Source organism: Zingiber officinale, chromosome 1B, assembly GCF_018446385.1.
Source record: "Zingiber officinale cultivar Zhangliang chromosome 1B, Zo_v1.1, whole genome shotgun sequence".
NCBI lineage: Eukaryota > Viridiplantae > Streptophyta > Magnoliopsida > Zingiberales > Zingiberaceae > Zingiber > Zingiber officinale.
This window is the reverse complement of record NC_055986.1, coordinates 166,322,962-166,346,359: the sequence shown is the minus strand read 5'-3', so window position 1 is coordinate 166,346,359 and position 23,398 is coordinate 166,322,962. Positions and strand designations below refer to the sequence as shown.

Here is a 23,398-nt window from a genome sequence, read left to right as displayed (position 1 = left end):
GCAGGAAGAACATACTCTCTTCAGGGTTGACTCCACTATATAATACGACAAAGACTTTGTATTGCTTAAAACAAAGAGGTTTTTTTATTTACTAAAAGATATGAGGATCCATTCTATTCAACAAAGATATCTGATACTTGAATACATTCTATTCAACTGAAAGAGGTGTGTTCATCCCCAATCTTGTGCAGTTGTCGTAGTCTTGAGGAGCGTGTGGCGGTAGCCCAGGAAATACCAGTGCCAACATCCTTAGAGACCTTAAGAACCATCCTTCCTTGTATTCTGGCCCTTCAATATATCCAATTAAGAAGCTTCTCACAAGCTCCCACCCTGCGTTTAAGTACTTGGGGACGACTTGCTGAAACGAGAAATAGTTCTTGTTTGGTTCCTCTTCCACCACCTGGCTTCAAGTAATTAAAGCTATGACTAATTGTTTTGATGCTTCAGTCTAAAGAGGAAGAGATTCACCTTTCTTCTGTAGAGACTACTGAAGTACACGCATGTCCCAAAGTGCTTGAACATGAGAGCAGAGTCATCGTAGGGCACCCTGGGCACGATGTCGTTGCTGTAAACATACCTGAAGTACCTCCTCTCAGTCTCGTCCAAGTGCCGCCCCACAAACTCCCCGAACTCCTTGTCTCCCACCCTCGGCTGCCCGAACGTGTGCACTCCTTCAAGCCTCTCCAGCAGCCACTCTTCCTGGTGCAGCGCCAAGATGGCAGCGAACAGTATGGCAAGTGCTCCCCCCAAGCTGTGCCCTGTGACCAAGAACTTTGCCTTGTCGTTCTGGCTCAACACTTGCTTGAGTCTGTCTCTTATGGCATAGTATGCGTGCGTTCGCGTTTTATCGCTTTGATTCGGATCCTTGGGCCACCCAAGCTTCGGTTGCAGCCCCAAGGCCTTCATGAAGCCTCTGTGGACCTTGCCGACGTCCGGTATCTCGTACCACGAGAAGTCCACGTCCGTGATCCACTGAACTGTGTCGAACGGATCCGTCCCGCGAAAGGAAACAACAATCAGCTCGGTGCCGGCGGTGGTTTTGTCGCTCAACATGAACGCCTGAGTACTGTACTGCTTCTCGTAGTCTGCATGCACAGCAACAGCCATGTTTTAGCGCACCAGGTCTAAATGAAACGACGCATCACGTCTGAATGAAAATTTCATTGCTTGACCATTCCAACAATTGTAGAACTCCAAGAATTCCATCTGCACAAGATCAAAGATTTCTCTACATCAGTTAATAGTTTCTGCCTGTAAATATAGCAAAGAATTAAGAAAGAAAAAAACTTTACTTTCCAATTGTTTTTGACTATGCTTTTGATGCAGAGTTCATTTTCATAAGCTAGTTTTGCGGCCATTATAGACAGTGCTGCATGATACTTGTCATCACTTGGTTTAATCTTCTTGTCCAATTCTACTCTCGTGTCAATAAGTCCAACAGCCGATCTATATGAAGAAGAATTCTTTTCGGGAAAAACCAGTTTCCCTGCAAATTAAAGAATTGAAGGAATGATATCCATCTCTTTCAGTTTTTGCTTAATTTGTTTTAGTTTGTGATTTAGAAGCTTAAGCAACTGAAGAAATAAAGGAGTGAAAACAGAGTTTATACCAGTAGTTTGCGGTTGAGGATAAAATTTAAATTTTCTTATAATTTTATAACATCCAAAAAAGTGTTGTAAAAAATTTTTAATCCATACTTTGCTGTTGCTTGCAGTTTGTCTTATTAAGTTTACTTCCAGGAACAAGTCTGAAATATTTGCAGGTTTGATGCGTCGCAAAGCTTTACATTACTGACCTGTGAAGAGATTCCACAAGAGGGAGAGGAAGCCATTGTTGTCCGCGACAAGATTTAGCCAGAACAGGATTGCAGAGCCCAACCGAGCCATCGGAGTGCTGGAGAAGAGAAGGATCTTCTGTAACAGGAGGGAGATGAAGATGGCCCACCGGCGCTTCGCCTCATCGATCTCGGTGCCGATGGGGCAATCCACCGACGGGTTATCGCACACTTTGGCCGAGAACAGAAGACGGAAAAGATCAGAAACTCCGGCCTTGTCTGGCCTCAGCACCAGATAGTTGCTGAAGACATCCACCTCGGAGTCCATGAAGCTGAAGGCCTGAAGATGAAGACATTTGTACGAGTTTTTAAAGCCTTGAAATGGTGTTGACGACCTCGATCATTGATTAGATTTAGTAGCGCTTATCTTCCGATTACTGTATGATCATGGTAGAAAGTAGGAGGGCAGTTGGGAAATGTCCAAGAAAGTAGCGTGTTTGTGTTGATGCACATTATCCATGCATGCCTTTTCTTATCCTTGTTTGTTGCTTCTTTAACTTCCTTAATGGAGAAGCGTGAGGAAGAAGGATACATTGATTCTATGTAAAGGTTTTATTACCAATTTCAGTTTATTTTAGATGAGTTATCATGAGTCACTCGATGGATTGGGATGATATAAAGATATTGCAAAACCAAATACAAAGTTTATGCTCTTACACAAAGTTTATTTTAGTCGGGTTCTTAATTTGGTTTTGATGGACGAAAAAAAAGGACAAGAAGCTGAAGCAAGGAATTTAAGGAAAAAAAAGAGAAGATTATGAAACAAATTGGATTTCTTTGTATTGGATTTCTTATTGCTACAACTGATCATAAAAAACTTAATATTTCATCCTTATTTATAATTTTTTTGATAATATGAAAATTAATAAGACATTAAGAACATTAAATGCATTAACTAATATGATTCATAAATCCATAAAAGATACTTGAGATGAAATTAAGCTTTACTTTTTTAGAAATAGAAAGACATTTGAAATCAATTTGTAATTTAATTTTTGAATTTGATTTAATCAATTTGGTTTAATCCAACAATACCTTCCGTAAACCAAATATGCTTCATAGTTCTAGAACTACAAGATTCCTTGAAAATATAGATCCTTCAATCAACTTTGTAAAAATATCAACAATTTGTTCATTGCTAGGACAATACTCTAGATTGATTTCACCTTCTTTAACAAATTCTCTTACGAAATGAAATCACAGGCAGATGAGCTTTGTTCTTCAATATAATATTGGATCCTTTGAGACAAAAATTACAGAACCATTATCATAATAAAATATTATTGGATCTTTTTACTTGCATTTTAAATTTCCAAGAACTCCTCTTAACCACAAAGTTTGACATCCTACTGAAGATGCTACTGTATATTTTGCTTCGGTAGTTGAAAGTGCCACAATTAGTTGCTTCTTTGAATATCAAGAGATTGCCACACTTCCAAGGTTGAAAATATAGCTAGAGGTACTTTAAGAATCATCAAAACTTCCTCCAATATCACTATTCGTATAACCACAAGTTTGATGAGCATGTGTGCTTTGTAGAAAATGTCATAATCAATGGTTCCTTTAATATATCAAAGAACCCTTTATGCAACTACCCAATGGTTCGAACAAGGGTTTTCTATAAATCTACTAATCAAACTTACTGTGAATATAATATCGAGTTTAGTGGCGGTAAGATACATCTGGTTCACAACCAAGCTACGAAACATAGTTGGATTCACCATCTATCCTTCACCAATCTTACTTAGTTTCAAACTTATGATGCAAGGAATTGAGATTGGGTTTGCATGTTCCATCTTGAACCTTTGAAGAATTTGAGTTGCATAGTATTTTTATGAGATAAAAAATTCTTTTTCTTGATTGTTGAACATTAATGGCTAAAAAATGATGCAACTCATCCAAATTTTTCAGTTTGAATTCTCTCATCATAGAGTTCTTAAATTCTGTTAATATCTCGAGATTATTTCCAATGAAAATAAGGTCATCAACATAAAGACTCACAAGCATAAAACTACTTGCAGAATTTTAGTTGATATAAAGTGTCTACTCAATAGAACATCTTTGAAAATTATATTTAATAAAATAATCATTAATTCAATCATACCATCCACGAGGTGATTGTTTCAAATCATAGAGAGCTTTTCTAAGCTTATATACTTTGTCCTTATCACTTATTTTCATAAAACTAGGTGATTGTTCGATATAAATTTCTTCTTGAAGAAAACCCTTTAAAAAAACTAATTTGACGTCCATTTGAAATAATTTCCAATCATTTTGAGCAACAAAAGTAATAAGTAATCAAACTATATCAAGTCTAGAAACAGGAGCAAATACCTCATTAAAATCTTCACCTTCTTTCTACTTGTATCCCTTTTCAACCAATCTTACTTTATATTTATTGATGGGGCAATCTAGATTGGTTTTGGTCTTAAAGATCCATTTCACTCCAATTGGAGTTTTGTGTGATGGTAAAGTAGTGAACTCTCATGTATCGTCATTCTTCTCGATTGAGTTTATTTCTTCATTTATGGCATGGACCCATTTTTTCTCTTTTGATACTTCTTCATATGTGATTAGATCTTCTCCTAAAAAGAATACAAAAAAACTTGATCTATCATATTTACCTCTTTAGTGTCATCATAAACATCTATTAGACTGCTTGTTTTCTTTGCAACGATATGGAGATTTACTACTTTCAAGATTATCATGTTGCAAAGAAGGAGAGTCCTCATCAAAGTCAAGAAATTGCTAATTTGATAAACATGTCAATTATGAAAAAAAAATATATAAGAAGCTTTTTCATCAAAATGGACATTCCTACTAATCACAACCCTTTTTTGGATTATAAAGCTTGTAAGCTTTGTTCCTTTCATTATAACCAATGAAGATGCACTTTTCAGAGTTGTCATCAAGTTTAGTTCTTAAAGAATCAAGAATATGAGCACATACAAGGCAAACAAAAGTTTTTAAATGATAAATGATCCTGTCTGAAGGCTATGGAGATGACACACTGGCTCTGGTGGATGATTTGTTGACCGACAGAAGACTTCTTTATCTTAGAATGAAACCTTCGTCCAATCCTACACACAGTTAGATGATCTGACAAAGCATAAGTGAAAAAAGACCAAGGGATCTGATGTGCGTAAATATTATGATCGTTTATGCATATTTTAATGCACATTCACTTATTTTATACGTATATATTCCTTGCATGATCACCTCTTTTCTCATGTATTCATCATATATACTCTTTTGTTTGGATATCTGCTCTTTGTTTGGTTTTGTGTTGACAGGGATAACTTTTGGAGCAAAAACGGTGATTATCGACGCACAGGAACAAAGCAGAGAGCACGGTCGTGCAACCTTGCACGGTCGTGTGGCCAATCCAGAGAGGGATCAGAGCACGGTCGTGCAACCCTGCACGGTCGTGCCTTACATCCAGCAACCAAGCAAGGAACGGCCGTGCAACCCTGCATGACCGTGTCCTCCCATGACCGCAACCATGCAACACACGGTCGTGCAACCTTGCACGGCCGTGTCCCAGGAGCCGAGCCCGGAGTTCACACGGCCCTGCCAAGTGGCACGACCGTGTAGCGCAGCTAAAGACAAAGAAGGGCACGATCGTGCCATCCTTGCACGGTCGTGTCGCGCCCTAGCCTATAAAAGGGTTTTAACCCTTTTCCTCAAGAGGGGAGCCGGGGGAAGCGAGCCTTCAACAGGAGAATCACTTCGGTGTTGTTCCATGCTGTCCAGGACATCGGTTCAGCGATCTTTCATCACCGCATCAACTCCAGAAGCAAGGATCGGATCCGAAGATCACTTGTCGTTGTTGGATAAGCATACTTCTTCTTTTGTCTTCGTGTTTGAGAGTTGTATGTTTAAATACATCATGTTTTCGGGTTTTTCTCCGGCATCTATGGAGTAGAGTCCTTGTTTTAGGATGAGGGAGTAATTGTGGTGATCATGTCCGAGCGCTGAGTCGATGGACACTGGGGACGTGGCACTCTCCGCTGTCTTCGACTGGTGATGTGAATCTCCGGCGAACCTGCAAAGAAGCCGAGCCAGGAGGGGTTTCTCGGCGACGACCCTCCGACACTCAAGTTAGGCAGTGAACAAGCAACGTAACGCTACTGTGGCTATAGTGATGAGAATTCATACCTCCGTCGAAGTCTGGGGGTCCTTATATAGGACCCTGGGGAGGCGAGGGTACGCTTCTCGATGTGTGCACATTTCCCCAAATATACCTCAGTAGGGTTGTGTCAGAAAAGCATGCTTGGCGCCATTCCGCAATCGTCCAAGCATATCCCTGATGTGACAGTGGAAACTTTCACCGTACGATACTCTGTCCTCTCCGGTCGCCGACCATGCTATTTGTCGGCGGCAGGTGTCTCGAGGATGATGTTACTAGCTGTCCCTTTGCGCCTCTTGCATGTTCCCGGTCCAAGCGGACTGTTCGCTCGGTGATCATGGCCTCCGGGAATGTGCATACCTCGGACCAGGCGGGGAAGCCCTGCTCATGTGCTCGGATGGGATTGCGCCTTATTGTCCTGTGGCTCAACCGAGCGGCCTGTCCGCTCGACCCAGAGACTCTTTTACCTTGAGCATCGGAAACCCTACCCCTGGTCGGGCTGTCTTTCGTCTGGCCTGGGAGCCCCCTGGCAGGATGTTCGGTCGACCGAATGCTCAGTCGGCCCGCCAGTCCGCTCGGCGTGACCTCTGTCCGCCCGGCACGACCTTGGGGTTGACCCTCTTGATCATTGACCTCCACGTGTCGTTGACCTCCCGCCAACGAGGGTCCCCCGTCCTTACCACCGGATCACATGTCTCCCCCTCAAGTTTAGTCGAAGGAGGCGCTAAGTCCGACTGACTGGACCATGAGTTTGGCCGAGCGACAGCCATCCTGCTACTCCCGAAAGTGTACCTCCGCTCGGCCACTATGGGGTCGAATAGCGTCGGTCGGCTAATTGCCGAGAGCTGTCCAACTGGCCTGTGATGATGTCCGCGGGATCTTCTCTGAATGCGTGCAAATCTCCGCCATTATGGTTGAGCACGCGGGTTCTGCCTCGTGATGGGGCTGATTAAATGCCCTCCTCTGACCGAGTGCCATGTGGCGCTGCTGATGTCATCATACGGCCGCTGCCTTACACCCGATGCGACGTTCATCGATTTGAAATGGACGGTTGGATGCGGGCCTCGCCTTATGTGACCTGCATCCGACGTCTTGGGCGGATCGAGCCCATCCTTATAAAGCTCTCATCGCCTTCTTCCGCCGCACTTTCGTCGTCGTGTGCTCAGAAGCCTTTTCCTGCGCTCCTTGCTCCGGTGACCTCGTTCCTCGGCACTCCGACGACCCCTTGCCCTCTTCTTTCGATCCTCATCATTTCTGTAAGGTTCTCTGCCTTTCTCCCTTTGGTTCTCGTGTTTTCTTCGCGTTCCTTGCCGCGTTCTTGCCTTTCGGTCACTGTTCCATTCGTCGTCCCTGAGCCTTTGCGTTTTCTTCTGATTCCTGCCTCCTCCACTGTTCCGGCGATGGCTAGCTCTTCCCAGCCCGCTGACCTCGCTCTCGACCCATGGTATACTACCATGGAGTCGCGGTTTGATCGATGTGATGCCGAGAGCCTGATAAACGCTTTTGACATCCCTTCTGATTTCGAATTGATTTTACCCTCGCCTTCCGCTCGGCCGCACAAACCTACGTGCGACGCCTTTTGTCTTTTCCGCGACCAATTCACAGCCGGTCTGTGGTTTCCTCTCCACCCCTTCATCGTTGAAGTTTGGGACTTCTTTGGCATTCCGCTCGCTCAGTTGGTTCCCAACACTTTTCGCCTCCTGTGTGGAGTTGTGGTATTATTTAAGATACACAACATTCCCCTCCGTCCGGAGGTCTTCTATTACTTCTACTATCCCAAGCAGTCCGAGCTGGGTACTTATCTATTTCAGGCTCGGCCTGGTTTGGTCTTTTTTGATAAACTGTCATCTTCCAACAAACATTAGAAAGAGAACTTCTTCTTTCTTCGTATTCCCGGGTGGCTCCCTTTCCGCACTAAATGACAGGTCGGACCGCCCACCTCCCCCGAGCTGAAGAAGTATAAAACCCGACCAGACTACCTTCAAGCAACGAATATGCTAGCCGGTCTGAAGCTCGACATCAACAAACTACTACCTGAAGAATTTTTAAAATAGTTTTTTTTTAAAAAAATAATTTAATTTTAAAAAATAATTTAGTTTTAATTCGAAATTTAATTTTAATTTGAAATTCAATTTGAAATTCGGAATTTAATTTTAATTAATTTTAATTTAATTTGAAATTCTAAATTTAATTTTAATTTAATTTGAAATTCAATTTGAAATTTGAAATTTAATTTTAATTAATTTTAATTTAATTTAAAAATTAATTAATTTAATCCTTATTCATCTCACCCGATCTAGATTATCAATCAGGGAATCATATAATTTTGTGAGATGAATTAGATTTAATTACAGAGTTTGGTTTAACTTGTGTTAGATTCAGGTTTAGCTTTGGTCTCAACAAATAGACATTCTTCGGATAAACTTCTAAGCTTGGTGAGTCACCTGGACATCATTAGAAGTAACCAACCTTTCGAGATTTTCCGAATAGTCCTATCCACGGGGCTTAGTACTAAACCTTGGTCTACCTAGTTAGGATCCATAAGGGGTAGCTTTGGTCAGTTCCACTTGGCCAAATGCACTAGATCGAAGCCATATCTTTTTAGACATGCGATGTCCAAGCTTCCCCAACGTACTATCATCCAAAACTTCACCAGTACTACTTGTCAAGTTAAACTTTTGTCCCTGTTTATTCTATTCCTAACTACCCTGCCAAGTAGTCTACCCTTATTTTACCCTTGTCGGGTAGATTAATTTTGGAGGTGCCAGCTATTCTGGAGCCTCCCCTGAATTATTGGCCTTTAATTTAAGATTTTTGTATAATTAGAGTTGGTTTTAGTTAAGTTTTAATGTTTAATTTGTAATTTAAATTTAAGTTTTTAATTTTGAATTAATTAAATTGATCAAATTATTTTTCTTTAAGAGAGTGTATTTAATATTTGAATTTTCTTTCAATTTCAATTTTATTGGGTTAATTGAATTATCTTTCTTTAATAGCTTATTTTTAAAGTTTAAGTTTTTATTTATTTTTAAATTTGAATTAACTAAACTGTTTGAATTATATTTTCTTAACGGTTTATCTTTTAGCTTTTTATTAATTGTTAATTTTGAAATTTCTAGATTATTTTTGTTTAATATGTTATCTTTAACATTTACTTTTAAGTTTGTTAAATTCCGTTTTGATTTTATCAAAGTGTTTGATTTTATCCTTATATTTTCTTTGCCTTTTAAATTGATATGGTTAATTGAATTTATTAGATTAGTTTTATCTTTAAAGTTTAATTTTTTATTAATTAAATTATCTTGGTTTTGGATAGCATTTTCTAGACTGATTTTATCTTGATTATTAAATATTTTATCAAGGTATTTATTGATTTTATCCATTTTCTCATTTTTAGCATTTAAATTCAAATTTATTTTAATGCTTGACTTATTTATGTCTAAATGCTCACCTAATTTTAAATTTTCTGAATTAATTAAATTATTTAAATTGATTTGGTCATTGTTCTGTTTGACCAAGTCAAGGTTGATGTCAAATTGATCAGAGTCTTGATTGACTTGATCAGAGTCTAGATTATTTTGTAATTTTGAATTTAAATCATTTAAATCTAGATTATCATGCACCATACTTGGACTAATTTCATACTTATCATCATGCTGATTATTTAAACTACTATTAGCAGGGGTATTTTGGTAAATATTACTAACCTTGAGCGCAACCCCTAATTCAGTAGGCTTCTCCGTTGGATTTGACTCGAGTCCATATTTGACTTTAACTTGATCTTCTAGCTCCATCGGCGTCTCGTGAAGCTTGGGTCCACGGCTCATATGCATTCTTGTACTTTTCTAATCTGCATAAAATATTGTTAGGTAAAACATTACAAATAATGTTACTTACCTTTTTGTTCAGTTCCGAGTTTTGAGAAGGTTTCCTCAAAATTAGCATATAATCGATGTCTACGCTTCCTAAGAAGCATTCCATTAATCGCTTCCAGTAGTTGAAGTCTTCATGATCGTATGGTGGTGGTTCGCAGGGGTTCCGTCCTTCTAGAAGAGTCATAATTTCACGACAAGAGAAATAAACAAAAAATTCCAAGACTTGATCTTGGATTAGCAGTGCTGGAGAAAGAATATAATATTGCACTATTTTTGAAAAATAATAAAATATTAATAACAAATATTATTCCAAAATTTTGAAAATGTAATATTTTATCAATACTAAGCAACGGTGAAAGGATGATGATGTGTTTTTCAAAAACGGTTTTGGAGGGAAAAAACGAAAGGTGGTTGCACCAAATCAGAACGGAACCTGCTCTGATACCACTTGTTGGATCGTGAAACGTCGATAGAGGGGGGGTGAATATCGATTCGAAAAACAACGTTGAAAAGAGTTAAGCGCAGCGGAATTTAAAAGAGCAGACACAGTAATTTTACTTCGTTCGGAGCTTGTGACGACTCCTACTCGAAGGCCCGTACTCCGTGAGTACTTTCGTTGGGCAATCACTATCAATTCGAATGATGATTACAAAATAATTAAGTACAAGAATTGACATAAATAAAATACCGACAAGAGAAGAAGAATTAGACTTAAGAAAGCGCTTTGTCGGAATAGCCTCGTGGCGTCGCAGGAGCGTAGAGCAGCAGAGCAAGCAGTAGATTCTAAGTTGATGTTGAAGCTCCACCCCTGGGGCTTCTTTTATATGCTGCTCCGGGGGCCTGGATCCCTTCCAGGCGCCCTGGTGCGACATGGCAAGTCTAATCAGCGAACTCCACGTGGCGACGACTCGGCTTGGATAAAACTTGCCTCCGGGCGCCCGGATCCCCTCCGGTCGCCCGGACCCCTCTTCTCCAAAAAGTCCTTCTCCTGCAAGAAAATGTTAGTCCTAGGCAAATATACCCTGCAACACAGATTGTTAGCATAGTTTTATAGATAAGCAAAGTGAGTATGAATTAGCAAAAAGAGTATGACTTAGATTCCGTCTTCCCGAGACCGGAATCTAGTCACGATCTCGACTTAGATATCCGAAATGGATCTAAGCCGGATCGACGCCTAATGTTCCCTTCCCGGGAACGCGTCCTCGCAGTCACTCCCCTCCAGTGACTTACCTCACTTACCTGCCAGACGTCCGGTCAGCCCGTCGACCCATCTGGACTTCGTGCCAGCTATCGGGTCAGCCCGTCGACCTAGCTGGACTTCGTGCCTAAGCGTTCGGTCAGCCCGTCGACCCGCTTGGACTTCGTGCCAGCTATCCGGTCAGCCCGTCGACCTAGCTGGGCTTCGTGCCTAAGCGTCCGGTCAGCCCCGTCGACCCGCTTGGACTTCGTGCCAGCTATCCGATCAGCCCGTCGACCTAGCTGGGCTTCGTGCTAGACATCTGGTCAACCCATCGACCTATCTGGACTTCTCCTGCACACTCGATCAAAGTGTTAGACAACAACAAACTAACTTAACATAATTTGTCATTCATCAAAACCTGAGTTAGACCGTTAGTGCTACCCGCACCAACAAGAACTTCTCATGCCTAGCATCCGGTCAACCTTGATCTATCGGGACTTCTTCGCCAAGTGTTTGGTCAACCCTTTGACCCACTTAGACTTTTTTCCTCGTGCCAAGTATCTAGTCAACCTTAATCCACTTGGACTTACCGTCTCATGCCAAGTGTCCGGTCCTCCATGACCCACTTAGACTTCCACCAGATGTCCGGTCACCCTTAGCCCATCTAGATTTCCTCGTGCCAAGTATCCGGTTAATCCTTTGACCTACTTGGACTTACCAACACCAAGTGTCCGGTCAGCCTTGACCCACCCGGATCTCCACGTGCCTGGCTTCACTCACTAGGTCATTCCATCTGCCTGAATTCACTCACCAAGACTTTTCATATGCCTGATTTCACTTACCAGAACTTTTACCTAGCTTCACTCACTAGAATTTTCACACTACCCAGCTTCACTCACCGGGACTTTTACCTGCCTAGCTTCACTCACTTGTTCTTTCACCCAGCTTCACTCGCCAGGATTTTCCAACTGCCTAGCTTCACTCACTAAGTCTTTCACCTGGTTTCACTTACCAGGATTTTTCAACTACATAGCTTCACTCACTAGGTCTTCCCCTTGCCTAACCTTCAGTTAGGACTTTCCCAGTTAAGTATCCGGTCAACCCTTTGACCTACTTGACTCTTCTTCACATCGGACTGGTCAAACCTTGACTAGAGGGGAATTATATCAACAATCTCCCTAATCAGACGATTACATCTGTAATCTCCATGTATTGTCAAACATCGAAATCCAAACATCAAGACTCAAGCTTGAGCCAACTCAAGCTTAGTCAACCAGGTCAACCTTGACCTAGGGATATTGCACCAACACTTTACCTTGCCATTGACTACAAAGTCGGTTTGTTACTTCTACTTCTTGTTCCATTGGTGCTCTTCATTTTCTTCTCTATTCTCATCCCTGGGTGCTTCAAAACCATATTTAATTGTTAGCACTGTATCAAAATCTATTTTGAAAAATACCTTCATTTGTGGTTTCCAAAGCGTGAACTCCCCCTCAAATTTCAATGGATGAATGTTTGATCCAGCCATCTTCTTGTAGCTTTAGTAAGCGATTAGTCATTCTAAAGCGGTTGTGATCTGATACTATTTGTTGGATCGGATGAATTGGCTAGAGAGGGGTGAATAAACGACTTACAAATATATTAAATCTTTCTCTTGCTAACTTACTTTTAGTAGGGACACACACATTAATTAATAAATAAATAACACATAAGAAAAGGTAAGAGACTAAGGATTTACTTGGTCTACAACCGGGGAGGATGTTAATCCAAGACAATGAATGTGTACTAAGAAAGTTCCTTTTTCGACAAATGTCAAAGGCAGAGTAGCCCTTATAGTAATTGGAACTTCAAAACTAAATACAGATATTAATATGAAGTGTGTTGTAGAAACTAAGAGGACAAAGCCTCTATTTATAATATTCTGGTCGAAATGACCGTCTGTTGACGTGGTAGACTGGAGGAGCCTTAGTGCCAACAGAGGCACCTCAATTCCATTGGATGTGTCTCGGTTCCAATAAAGGTGCCTTAGTTCGGCTGAAGTGTTATCTACTTCACCAATATTTGACTAACCTGACGACATTGGATGGGCCTTTGATCATTAGAGGCACCTACAATCATTGAAGGTGCCTCGAATGTGCTAATGTGGATTCTTGCTCTTATATATCCTAACCATAATGTCTCCTAGGCTTTGGGGGTGCCTTAGTTACTCTAAGACGCCTCGGCTTCTGTTCATCTAAGGCGCCTTCAATCAATTGAGGCGACAGGTCTTTAAATCAACAAGGCTCCTTTTTATAGGAGGCGCCTAGAATGACCAATTACAAATTTGGCCATTCACTCTTCCGCTTGCCTGAGTGATGGTTCGGTCGTTCAAAATTGAACTTATCTGAACCTAACTCCAACCTTCTACTCGAGCAAACTTCCCCCTAACTTCTCGTCCCTCGAATGTACCGCACACGTCCTTATTCCACTTGTGTACTTTTTTACAACTCCATATCCCTCGGATGCACTGAGTCTATCAACTCCCTTTCCGTGTCGTCCTTCTTACTTTGCATCTTTCGCTTAATTTTTTTTGTTCCTAAGTTTTCGTAAGGCTCGTGTGGTGGATTTTACAATGAATATAGGAAAAGGTTCTTGTGATGAAATTGGATAATTTTTTTTAGAAATAGAAGAGATATTTAAAATTAATTTGTAATTTGTGTTTAATCAATTTGTTTAATCCAACAGGTTTAGCTTAAAATATTGGATAAAAAGTGCACTAACGTTAGTTGTTAGTTAGACATTAATGAGCATGCATGATCACTGTAATCACGTATCGACGAAAACGAACAATTATATTATAGAACAGAGATAATGTGCAATAATTCCCCATATTCTATAAAATCAATTAAGCCAATCAGAGCTTATCACACTGCGTAGGGACGAATGAGAGGATCTCCTGCTTCAAATCGTAGAGAATGTGCAGGTTCTGTTGCTGGAAGTTGCCGATGATCGACAAGCCCCTCGATCCCATGATGGTCAAGCACAGCAACCCCGTGCTGGAGTCCGCGATCAGGTAGTTCTCCGCCGGCAAATCCAGATCCGCGCCGTCGAAATTGAACGTCAGCTTCGGCACGGTCACCGACGACGCCCCCGCTGGCAGCGAGAAACAGACGTCGAGTCCCACGTCGGAGCCGTCGGCCGCCCGCAGCTGCACCTGGTTCAGGAAGGCCCTCTTCACCTGCCGATACGCCGCCGCTTCCAAGTAAGTGATGGAGGTGCCGGAGTCGATGATCACGCCGCCGGTCCCGTCTTGCTGGAGTACGAAGGCGGAGCTCGGGATCTGGAGGCGAGTCCCGCCGACAGTGATACCTTTGAGGGGGAGGTAGTAGAAGGACGGCTGTTGCGGGTTCTTCAGCAACGGGATCGATTGCACGGCCGCCGTCCCTTCGCTGGCGCTGAGATCAGCTAGGGAGCCAAATAACAGAGGACTCTTCTTGGATTGGTCCAAGGAGGTGAGGCAATAGGAGAACTTGCCCAATCCCAGCTGAGATATCAACGAGAGCGGCCCGCGGCCGAGCCCCACGATGCCGGCGCCCTGCCAGAAGCCACGTTAACCAGATAAGACCAGACCAAAGAATAGAACCCAGATGAGAACCCACCTGCGAGAAGCCGTTCCCCACATTGGTGTCGCCGCATCCGAAGGCGACGCCGGGCACTGCCGTCGGCTTCGCGTCGCTTCCTAACTCAAACGTCTCGCTGGCGAGCACGCCTTGCGTCGACGAGGAGTCGCCATAGGTGTACAGGTACTTGCAGTCGAAGGCGGCGGCGCAGCGGGAGGTGGGCAGGGCGTGACAGAGTTCGCCGGTGCAGGGGAGCTTCTTGTAGGTGGAGGAGATCGAGGGGTCAAAGACGGCGGAGGGCTGCGAGAAGCACCTTACGCAGGGCTTGCACTGCGTCCAAATGAGGTCGCTGCCGGTGTCGAGGATGGCGGAGTAGGCGAGGCTGGGCGTGCCGATGGCGAGGTCCATGAGGAACTCGCCGCTGCCGGCGTGGACAGACGCCTGCACTTGGCCACTTCCGGCATCGGTGGCTTTCACCACCGCGCCGCTGCCGCCGTCGGCGGAGGTCAACCTCGCGACCCGGTGACTGCTGCGGAGCGCGGCTCGTTGTAGAAGCTCGAACTTGGAGAAATTTCCATTGGAGTCGACGTGAGTGAGCTCCACTCGGAGGCCGCTCAGCGACGAACAAAGAGCCATGTCAATTAACGCCCATAACTGAAGTAAGAAGAACACCTGGACCGCTCCCATTCCCATTTCGTAGAATCCAAATTAAAGCACACAGAAAGCGAAGATTTACAGCTTCTATAAGTAGAATTAATTTGCTGAAATTGTATAAAGAGCAAGAAGACTAATTATAAGCAAGATTATATGGAGTCTGAAGAGCAAACAATAAACAATATTGCATGTTTTGCGACTTGATTCACAGTTTATTGGTGCCAGCAAGGTGTCATTCTCAATATTTTTCTGTTCACTTTTAGGTTTAGATAGGTAAGATATCTGTTTCTTCACTATCTTGAGTTGAGTGGACTGTTTACAGTTTGTAGTTAACACGCAATATATACATAGTGGATAACAGATCATCAAAAAAGATGATGAGTCGATGAGAATAGACTAAAGGGTAGGTGAGCAACTTGAATGGTAAGCTCATTGCAGATGATCAAGAGAATATGTGCTGCTTTACAGTGCAAGTAAGTCATGCCAATATACGCTCACGGAAGGTCTTCTGGCTTTTGGTGGAGGTTTGGTTATCCATCAACATTATCAGCTCACTTGTTTAATTTAGAGATCAACAACTGATAGTCACTTTCAAAACCTGCTTGGAAGAATAGATCTGACAGTTGATCGTTTGAGTTAAGCCGAGGCACAGTTCTATACAGAATATGCAATTCCATACATACTTAATGATTAAATTACTCGACAAAATAAGCTGTTGGCTTTATGGGCTTTATTCTGATTCTTTCGAAGTAATGAAGCATTAAACAAGATTATAAGGGAAAGTTGGCTAGCTTTGCATATTGCACCAAGCTCAAAAGAGCATGGAAAGTGAGGTAGATGTCTGCGCCTAACTATACAAGAGTTGTTTGTTGGTGTTTAAACGAATACTTTGGGACGCCATCCAGCAATCACGTCCTCTGGAAGTGCTCTAGTCTTCACGAAAGAATCCTTGGAGAAAATTAACTGCAATACCAAGACAAGTGAAGTTATGAAAAAAAAAAGTGATGATTCTATCAAGTTAAACTTCAATTTCAACCATTTATCTGATTTAACTGGAAGTTAAATTAGTGAAAATGAATGGCATTAAATATCTTCACTTATATGTTTCATTCCAAGTAAATTGTTAGGGACCCAAGTGTGGAGGTGGCTTCAAATGCATTAAACTCACAAGTGATTTGTTTGAATTGCTGATCCTAATACACTTCTTTGTGTTTCTTTCCTTCAAGTGAACTAGAAAATGAATATTTTATTTTATTTTCCATTGAGAATTCAATCTTTTTCCTTCCCCTTTCATTTTTCCATCATTCAAGTGAACTCAATGTTCCAATTCAATGTCTTTCCAATTAATAAGTGTTCATCGGATAAATTATTATATCATAAATGGAAAGAATGTGACTGTCAGGAACCTAGAAAATGTAAAGCAGTTGGCGTACCTTCATGTATGTAGTGACATAGTTGAGTGATTCTGGAACTGACCAATTCTTGTAGTGACCGAGAGCAATTTCCATGTGAAAAAGCTTAGGCCCAAGTGACAGATCAGCAGCAGATATATTGTCACCATTCACAAATGGACCCTGAGAAAGGAGAAAATATAGTTGATAGTGCAGTAGGAACTACTCCCAACTCACTAAAGTAGTGCAAGAAGGTTACATGCATGACAGCAGCACCAAACCAAATCCATGAAGCTGCAGCTCAATTGTATCAATCATGAAAGCAAATTCTAAAAATCTTGACTGAATATAGAAGATATCTATCTAAGAAATTCAACGAGAAGCAATAGAACTTGAGAGCTGATTGAAACATACATCCCACTGTCATATTTAATATTAGAAAATGGTTATGGTGAACTCTGACAGCCAAATGGAGTGTGTTTCTCAACTTTGACCACAAAATTAGGAGAAAACGCAAGAAGATCCAGGGTTGATTATACTGTCAGAGTTGGGTCTTCATCATGCCAATTTTCATATCCAATGAAAATAGCAATGTCAAATCCACCCCGCCTACATATCATACATGGAGGGAGCAACTTGGGACTTTCATGGTTAACACAAATAGTCAGGCAACTGCTCTCTGATTAGCAGACAAATGCACTAGTATGCACAGTGTTTAAAGAATGGAAGCATTAATGCTTGACCTAAGTAGAGTAAAAGTAAATGAAAGAATAAGCTTACATTTTCCTTTAAATACTCATTAAAAGAAGTCAGCTCATCAAGCAAGGCCTGCTCTGTGCCATCAGTAGGATCTTTGCTTTTTAAGAAACCAATAAAGGTTGAGAAGATCTTTAAACCACTATGAAAAAGACAAAAGAAGATACAAATTATGTTAACACTCTGTCCAAAATAAAACTGTATGAAGATTTATAAAGCACTTGGCTTCAATGGTAATAACTAGTTAATCTCTATAGCTCCAATTTGTCCATTATAACAAAATAAGGTACAATCCCTCCCTAGAAAAGATGATTATCTTTAATGAAATTTCTCCATGCTATAAGCACAAATAATTAGCAACAGAAGTGCATTGGAATTTCTACCCATTCTCATCATTCCTTTTGTTTTGACATACAAATAAAGGCATGCCCGAGAAAATATCCTAAAGCCTAAATTGATGTGCCCGCTCAAGATAACTTTGTGATCCATGGTAAGCGTTAATATGGAAATTGCTTTGAAATGCTTTAGATAAGACCAAATACTGAGAAAGCTTGTGGTATAATACTAAGTAAAAGAAATCTAGATAACCCCAAGCAAATCATATGCTCTGTAGTGAAAACAAGATAACCATAATCAATAAAAGAGATGGAAGTGATTTCTATTTCATTAACTATACATTTAATACAGATGCAAAGATAAGCAAGTAAAATGCATACGCTAATGCCTTCTCTGGAGGAGTCTCAAGGGATGGAACAGGATACTTCTCTTCCAATGACTTTGCGATAATGTCTGAATCAGCAACCCACTTATCATCAAGCTTTATGACAGGAACTTTTCCTTCCGGGCTTACTTGTAAAAACCTGGAGAATCAATTTTCGAATGTAACATGAGCTAAACCTATCAATTCCTCCATATTTGTCCTCCTTTTTTTCAGTAATCTATAGTCAATTGTTTACCAATCTGGCTTCTTTGCCAAGTCTACCAACTTTATATCATAAGGTAGATGCTTCTCTTCGAGGGTCAAAAGTACCCTTTGCGTGAAAGGACCTGAGAATCATAGGAACGCTCATGCAATGTCATAATTCTGAGAGTAATGTTGAAGACAATTGACAATCAAAGAACGAGTGAGCTAGTCCCCGCGATCGCTAAACAAAAATTAAAAAAAAAAAAAACATTGTTAACAATAGATGGTGCACTGAAGCACGAGACTCTAATGAAATTCAAAAAAAAAAAAAAAAAAAGATGCCTCTTTTGAAGTCAGCAAAGATGAGAGGAAAGAGATCGAGAGACATTACAATCGCCGAGCCGATTGGGCACGGTGACGGATGCCTTTGCGCAGACCTCAAGTGGCGAATCCGGCGAGGTTGAGGCGCGGACAGACATCACACGGGCGAGGCGCCGTGAGGAGGTTGGGTTCGACTTTAAGGAGACAGAGGAGTGGATGAGAGCCGCGGCAGCGGAGGAAGAGAATAGGGAAGAAGAGCGGGAGAAGAAGGCCGCGGGAGAGAGGGTTGCCATTGCTGCTCGGCGTCCCTACGCGGTGGTGGATGCTTCGACCCTATCCGCGCTGCGGTGAAGCGATAGAGAGCAGCCGGCGCGATAGAAGAAAAGTGGACACGAGTCACGACACGGGCTGAGTCACCTGCACCCGCTGCTTTCTGGCGTCTTTCAAAATTTATTTATTTATTTTTATCAGTAAATGGAAACTTTAATTCTATGGTAATTTACGAGAACAAGGATCTAACTTTTTGAATTCATCAAAAGTATATCACACTTTAATAATTACTAAAAATACACAAATATACTTAATCTGTATGATAATTATGTCGGTATGTAACCTCGGATCCTCTGTCTTAAAATTTCTTTATCCTCTTATTGATCGAACAGATCAGATTATATTTTAAGAATGTTTTACATATTACGAGGATACTGTACATATTTTAAGAATATCATGATGCCTTGAGATGTATCTGATCCATCCGATCGTCAAGGGGACACAGGGACAGAAAAATTTCGGGACAGAGGATCCGAACTGCTCTCCCTCTCTTCGTGAAAAACAATTAAATCTCTTCATATTAAATTTTATTTAATATAAAATTATATTTTAAAAAACTTTTGCATCACCACTAGTAAAATTGAAAATAGTAATGAAAAACATCGTTGGACTCCTTAAAATTTTAAAAATTCATAAGACCTGAAATTTTTATAATTTAAGATCTCTAAATTGATCAATGGATCTCTAAAATGGCAGTTAGAGATTTTGAAAAAAAAAAAAATCTCTCATTTTTTTCCTTTTTTTTTGATTTGTTGGGCATGATATCTCCCTATATCAAGCTTAATGTGAGCCTGATATGGAGAGATATCAGGTCCAATGTGGATATGATTTGATCGAAATTTACTAATCAACCTAGAAACCTCATAGTATAATCAATTTAGGTCATGTGGATTTTTAAAATTGCAATGAGCCTAAATATACTCTTCATTACTATTTTCGACATTTATAGTGATATCAAAAGTTTTGAAAAAAATAAATTCTTTTTTTTTCATGTTAATCTTTTTTCTCAAACTTATTAGGGAAGATCATGCTCACGTTAGGCCTGACATCTCTACATATCAGGATCAATATACTTGATATCTTTTCATATTAGATCCAAGTCCAATAGAAAGGAAAAAAAATAGAGAATTTTTCCGCCAGCGTAGTTGCATACTTAGTAGGATGGAGCATGATCAGCGTTGCCCCAAATAAGTTGAGAATGTTGCCTGAGGCTCTTGACTCCTTCCTCTGTGCCAGCCAGCTGATTTTTATTTTTAATAGCAGTCAACATACTCGAACATATTGATTAAATAGCAACAAAAAGAGTGGCAAAAAGGCGAATATGTTCGCCCCAGTACCCCCGTCAACTCGTCTCAGAGCTAACACGGAGGAAGTAAATCACGGACGGCTACTAGTCTTTGGAATAGTGACTAGCACATAAGGGAGACATTTACCTTGGATTTACCAAGATTCGAACCTCAGATCTCATGATGACAACACCTCATGCGCTAGCCACTAGACTCATCCGAGGGAACGACAAAGCAATGAACTATCAAGGGCGGATCCAGAGATAAATTTTAACGAGGACTAACAGAATATCTTTTGTAACATAATAAACATATTTAATAAGAAAAAGTTCAATTTGACATCATAAAAAAATAAAATACTAAATCAATAAATTGCAATTAGACTATTGCTTATTGAAGTATTGGTTAACACTTAGTGGCATATTAGGTGGTCGTTGGATAAGAAAGAGGAGGCAACTGCATCCTGCGGCTTTTCATGTTTTGAAAATGTTGCAATATTTGCTCATTTTCAATTGTTGAAAAGATATCTTTCTCGATGTATACGACTAGACTATCATTCATCCACTCGTTTCCCATTCTGTTACGTAAATCAGTCTTTATCGTCTTCATCACATAAAATACTCTTTCAATAGAAGCGGTCGCAACTGGTAAAACTAATGTCATCTCAATCAGACGATAAACCAATGGATAAGCTTAATTTTTTAGAGTTTCAATAATTTTCTGAGCAAAACTTCCCAAATCTTCAATTCTAGAAAAATTTGGATCATGTCATATATTATGAATGAAATTCTGAAGTTGTTGTTCAATAACTATACAATCATTTGTTGAGAAGTCCTCAGGATATAAATCACAAAGTCGAACAAGTTTCTGAACATTGAATTCATAAAAAGAATTCCTTGGATGAAGACATGCTATACAACTAAGCAATTCTGAACTTCTGAAAAATGAGTATTCATCTCTTGTATAACTAAATCAACAACCTAACATTGTAATTTGCAAGAATAATAATTAATAAGTAAAAAAAATCTTATTGATGAATATAATAATATATAATTTCTTTTTTAGAAATAATACTTGATAGAAAATCTCCACGATAATAATGCAAATTGATGATGACTTGCCTTCTACGTCTACTACGACCATCAATCAAACAGTTGTCTTTCATCTCCGGCACTGGGATCTCATTAAACTCACAAAATGTGTTGACTTTATCTATAATTGTATGTCATCGTTCTTCCCTAAATATTTGAAATTGATCTTTCACACTCTCAACCAAACTTATGGCTTGGACAATATTTTGTTCCTTTTGTTGTAACACAAGTGACAACTCATGTGTCATTCCCAATATAATCTTTATCAAGTGCAACATGAACACAAACTCATAATTCTCCATTTTCTGAATCAAACTTTTGTCAACCCCTCTACTATCAAAAGAACTAGAATCATCACAAATATTCTCCAACACTTGTATCACTGAAGGCCACATAGATAATAGATGACCCAATGTCAAGTAGTGTGATCCCAACGAGTGTCTCCTGGCCTTACTAAATTAGTTTCTTAATTTTTGCCACTGCTCGTACTAATGTCTCCACCCTCCAACATTGCAACAATCTTATCATGTTCAATTTGCCTAAGTTGATCTCTCCTTTTACATGATGCTCCTGTCGTATTGACAATCATAGTGACATAGTTAAAAAAATCACTCGCATTGAGATTACTCTTGGCAACAACAACAATAACTAATTGTAATTGGTGAGAAAAACAATGAATATACCTTGCATATGGATTTTCTTGCAAAATGAGATATTTTAACCCATTGAATTCACCCCGCATATTTGAAGCTCCATCATATCCTTGATCTCTCAGTCTAGATAATGATAACCCATGTTTCATAAATAAAGAATTGATAACATCCTTCAAAGAACGAGAGCTAGTGTCAGATACATATACAATTGCAAGGAATCGTTCAATCACTTGTCCTCTTTTGTTCACATATCTCAAAACAACTCTCATTTGCTCTTTCACTTAAATATCTCGAGATTCATCAACCATTGAGGAGAAAACATTGTTTCCAATATCTTCGATTATGGAAAGTGTGATCTCAGAGGCACAAGTACACGTAAGGTCTTTTTGAATTGCTGGAGAAATCATTTGATTGTTTTCGAGAGCATTTTGATTAACAACCTTTGAAACTTCCTCATTCCGTTAACTGTACCATTGAAGAATTCAAGAAAGTTTCTTCTATTTAAAGAATTACTTGACTCATCATGTCCACGGAAAGACAGTCCCTGCTTCAAAAGAAATCGTGTAACATCCAACATTGCTGTTAAACGAGTGCGATAAGAAACCTCTATATCTCACCCATGTGCTCGTAATATATTTGAAACACTATGTCTTTGATCTTGAAAAGATTCAAACTATACTCTAGCATGATTGTGACAACTATCTACGACATCATTATGCAAATTAAATATTTCTAAAGCATTTTTTCCAATTAATGAATTCCGTTTTTACAAAGGCATCCTCTTTATATTGACCTCCTTTATTTGATGGTTTTAAAAGATAACATCATAAGCAAAACGCCGCATCTTTTGATATGTTATATTCTAGCCATGTATATATTTTATACCAACTATCTTGGAAACTCATTTCTTGATTACCAAAAGATCTTTTTTGATACATATGCCCAATTGGTTGACAGGGCCCCCTAGTCAAGTACTCTCTTTAGACTTGATCTCGAATAGAAATATCAAACTCTTCAATTGATTTTCATAATCCAAGATCACTAACAATATCATTTAAATCTAATTCCACATGAGATTGAATTTCCACAACTTCACTAGTATTAGGATCATTGGAAGAACCCTCACAAAAATATTTAGGTTTAAAAAATCTCTCCATAATCAACATAAATAATTGATTAAAAATAAAGTCATGTATATGATGTGATTAAATTAATATTCACAAATCACAATTAATTTAAATCCTAAACCCCCTAATTTAAATTGAAATAAAAAGTAAAAAAATAAAAAAAATAAAAATGGTAAAAAAAAAATTAACCTTGAATTATGTGAATGACTTTAGCAGTGGTGACCTAGTGGCTAGGGGCTTCCCAATAAGACAACGACTCTGCAAAATA

At 40.0% G+C, this 23,398-nt stretch overlaps 3 protein-coding genes across 3 annotated transcripts; all 3 read right to left on the bottom strand.

The window, feature by feature from the left end:
• Window positions 1-132: 132 nt before the first annotated feature.
• On the bottom strand, window positions 133-2,102 carry LOC121989281 (triacylglycerol lipase OBL1-like). The gene is made up of 5 exons (XM_042543224.1): window positions 1,796-2,102; window positions 1,293-1,486; window positions 1,173-1,206; window positions 469-1,085; window positions 133-400 (listed from the first exon to the last, which is right to left on the bottom strand). The coding sequence occupies exons 1-5, from the start codon at window positions 2,100-2,102 to the stop codon at window positions 149-151; spliced, it is 1,404 nt and encodes a 467-aa protein (XP_042399158.1). The 3' UTR covers window positions 133-148.
• An 11,728-nt stretch (window positions 2,103-13,830) lies between these two features.
• On the bottom strand, window positions 13,831-15,837 carry LOC121989269 (aspartic proteinase nepenthesin-1-like). The gene is made up of 2 exons (XM_042543198.1): window positions 14,657-15,837; window positions 13,831-14,592 (listed from the first exon to the last, which is right to left on the bottom strand). The coding sequence occupies exons 1-2, from the start codon at window positions 15,308-15,310 to the stop codon at window positions 13,912-13,914; spliced, it is 1,335 nt and encodes a 444-aa protein (XP_042399132.1). The 5' UTR covers window positions 15,311-15,837; the 3' UTR covers window positions 13,831-13,911.
• Window positions 15,838-15,970: 133 nt separating this feature from the next.
• On the bottom strand, window positions 15,971-18,936 carry LOC121989275 (probable glutathione S-transferase DHAR2, chloroplastic). The gene is made up of 6 exons (XM_042543211.1): window positions 18,714-18,936; window positions 18,375-18,465; window positions 18,135-18,278; window positions 17,443-17,560; window positions 16,705-16,845; window positions 15,971-16,234 (listed from the first exon to the last, which is right to left on the bottom strand). Exons 1-6 carry the CDS (start codon window positions 18,934-18,936, stop codon window positions 16,148-16,150), a joined length of 804 nt encoding a protein of 267 aa, XP_042399145.1. The 3' UTR covers window positions 15,971-16,147.
• Window positions 18,937-23,398: the final 4,462 nt, after the last annotated feature.

Coding starts and splice junctions, on each gene's coding strand:
- LOC121989275 (XM_042543211.1), bottom strand. CDS start 18,936: ATGGCAACCCTCTCTCCCGCGGCCTTCTTCTCCCGCTCTTCTTCCCTA. Junction 18,466..18,713: donor GCCCAATCGGCTCGGCGATT/GTAATGTCTCTC, acceptor TATGATTCTCAG/GTCCTTTCACGCAAAGGGTA. Junction 16,235..16,704: donor ATGTCACTACATACATGAAG/GTACGCCAACTG, acceptor TTGGTATTGCAG/TTAATTTTCTCCAAGGATTC.
- LOC121989269 (XM_042543198.1), bottom strand. CDS start 15,310: ATGGGAATGGGAGCGGTCCAGGTGTTCTTCTTACTTCAGTTATGGGCG. Junction 14,593..14,656: donor TGGGGAACGGCTTCTCGCAG/GTGGGTTCTCAT, acceptor GGCTTCTGGCAG/GGCGCCGGCATCGTGGGGCT.
- LOC121989281 (XM_042543224.1), bottom strand. CDS start 2,102: ATGGACTCCGAGGTGGATGTCTTCAGCAACTATCTGGTGCTGAGGCCA. Junction 1,207..1,292: donor TAGTCAAAAACAATTGGAAA/GTAAAGTTTTTT, acceptor GATCTTGTGCAG/ATGGAATTCTTGGAGTTCTA. Junction 401..468: donor GTAGTCTCTACAGAAGAAAG/GTGAATCTCTTC, acceptor ACTTGAAGCCAG/GTGGTGGAAGAGGAACCAAA.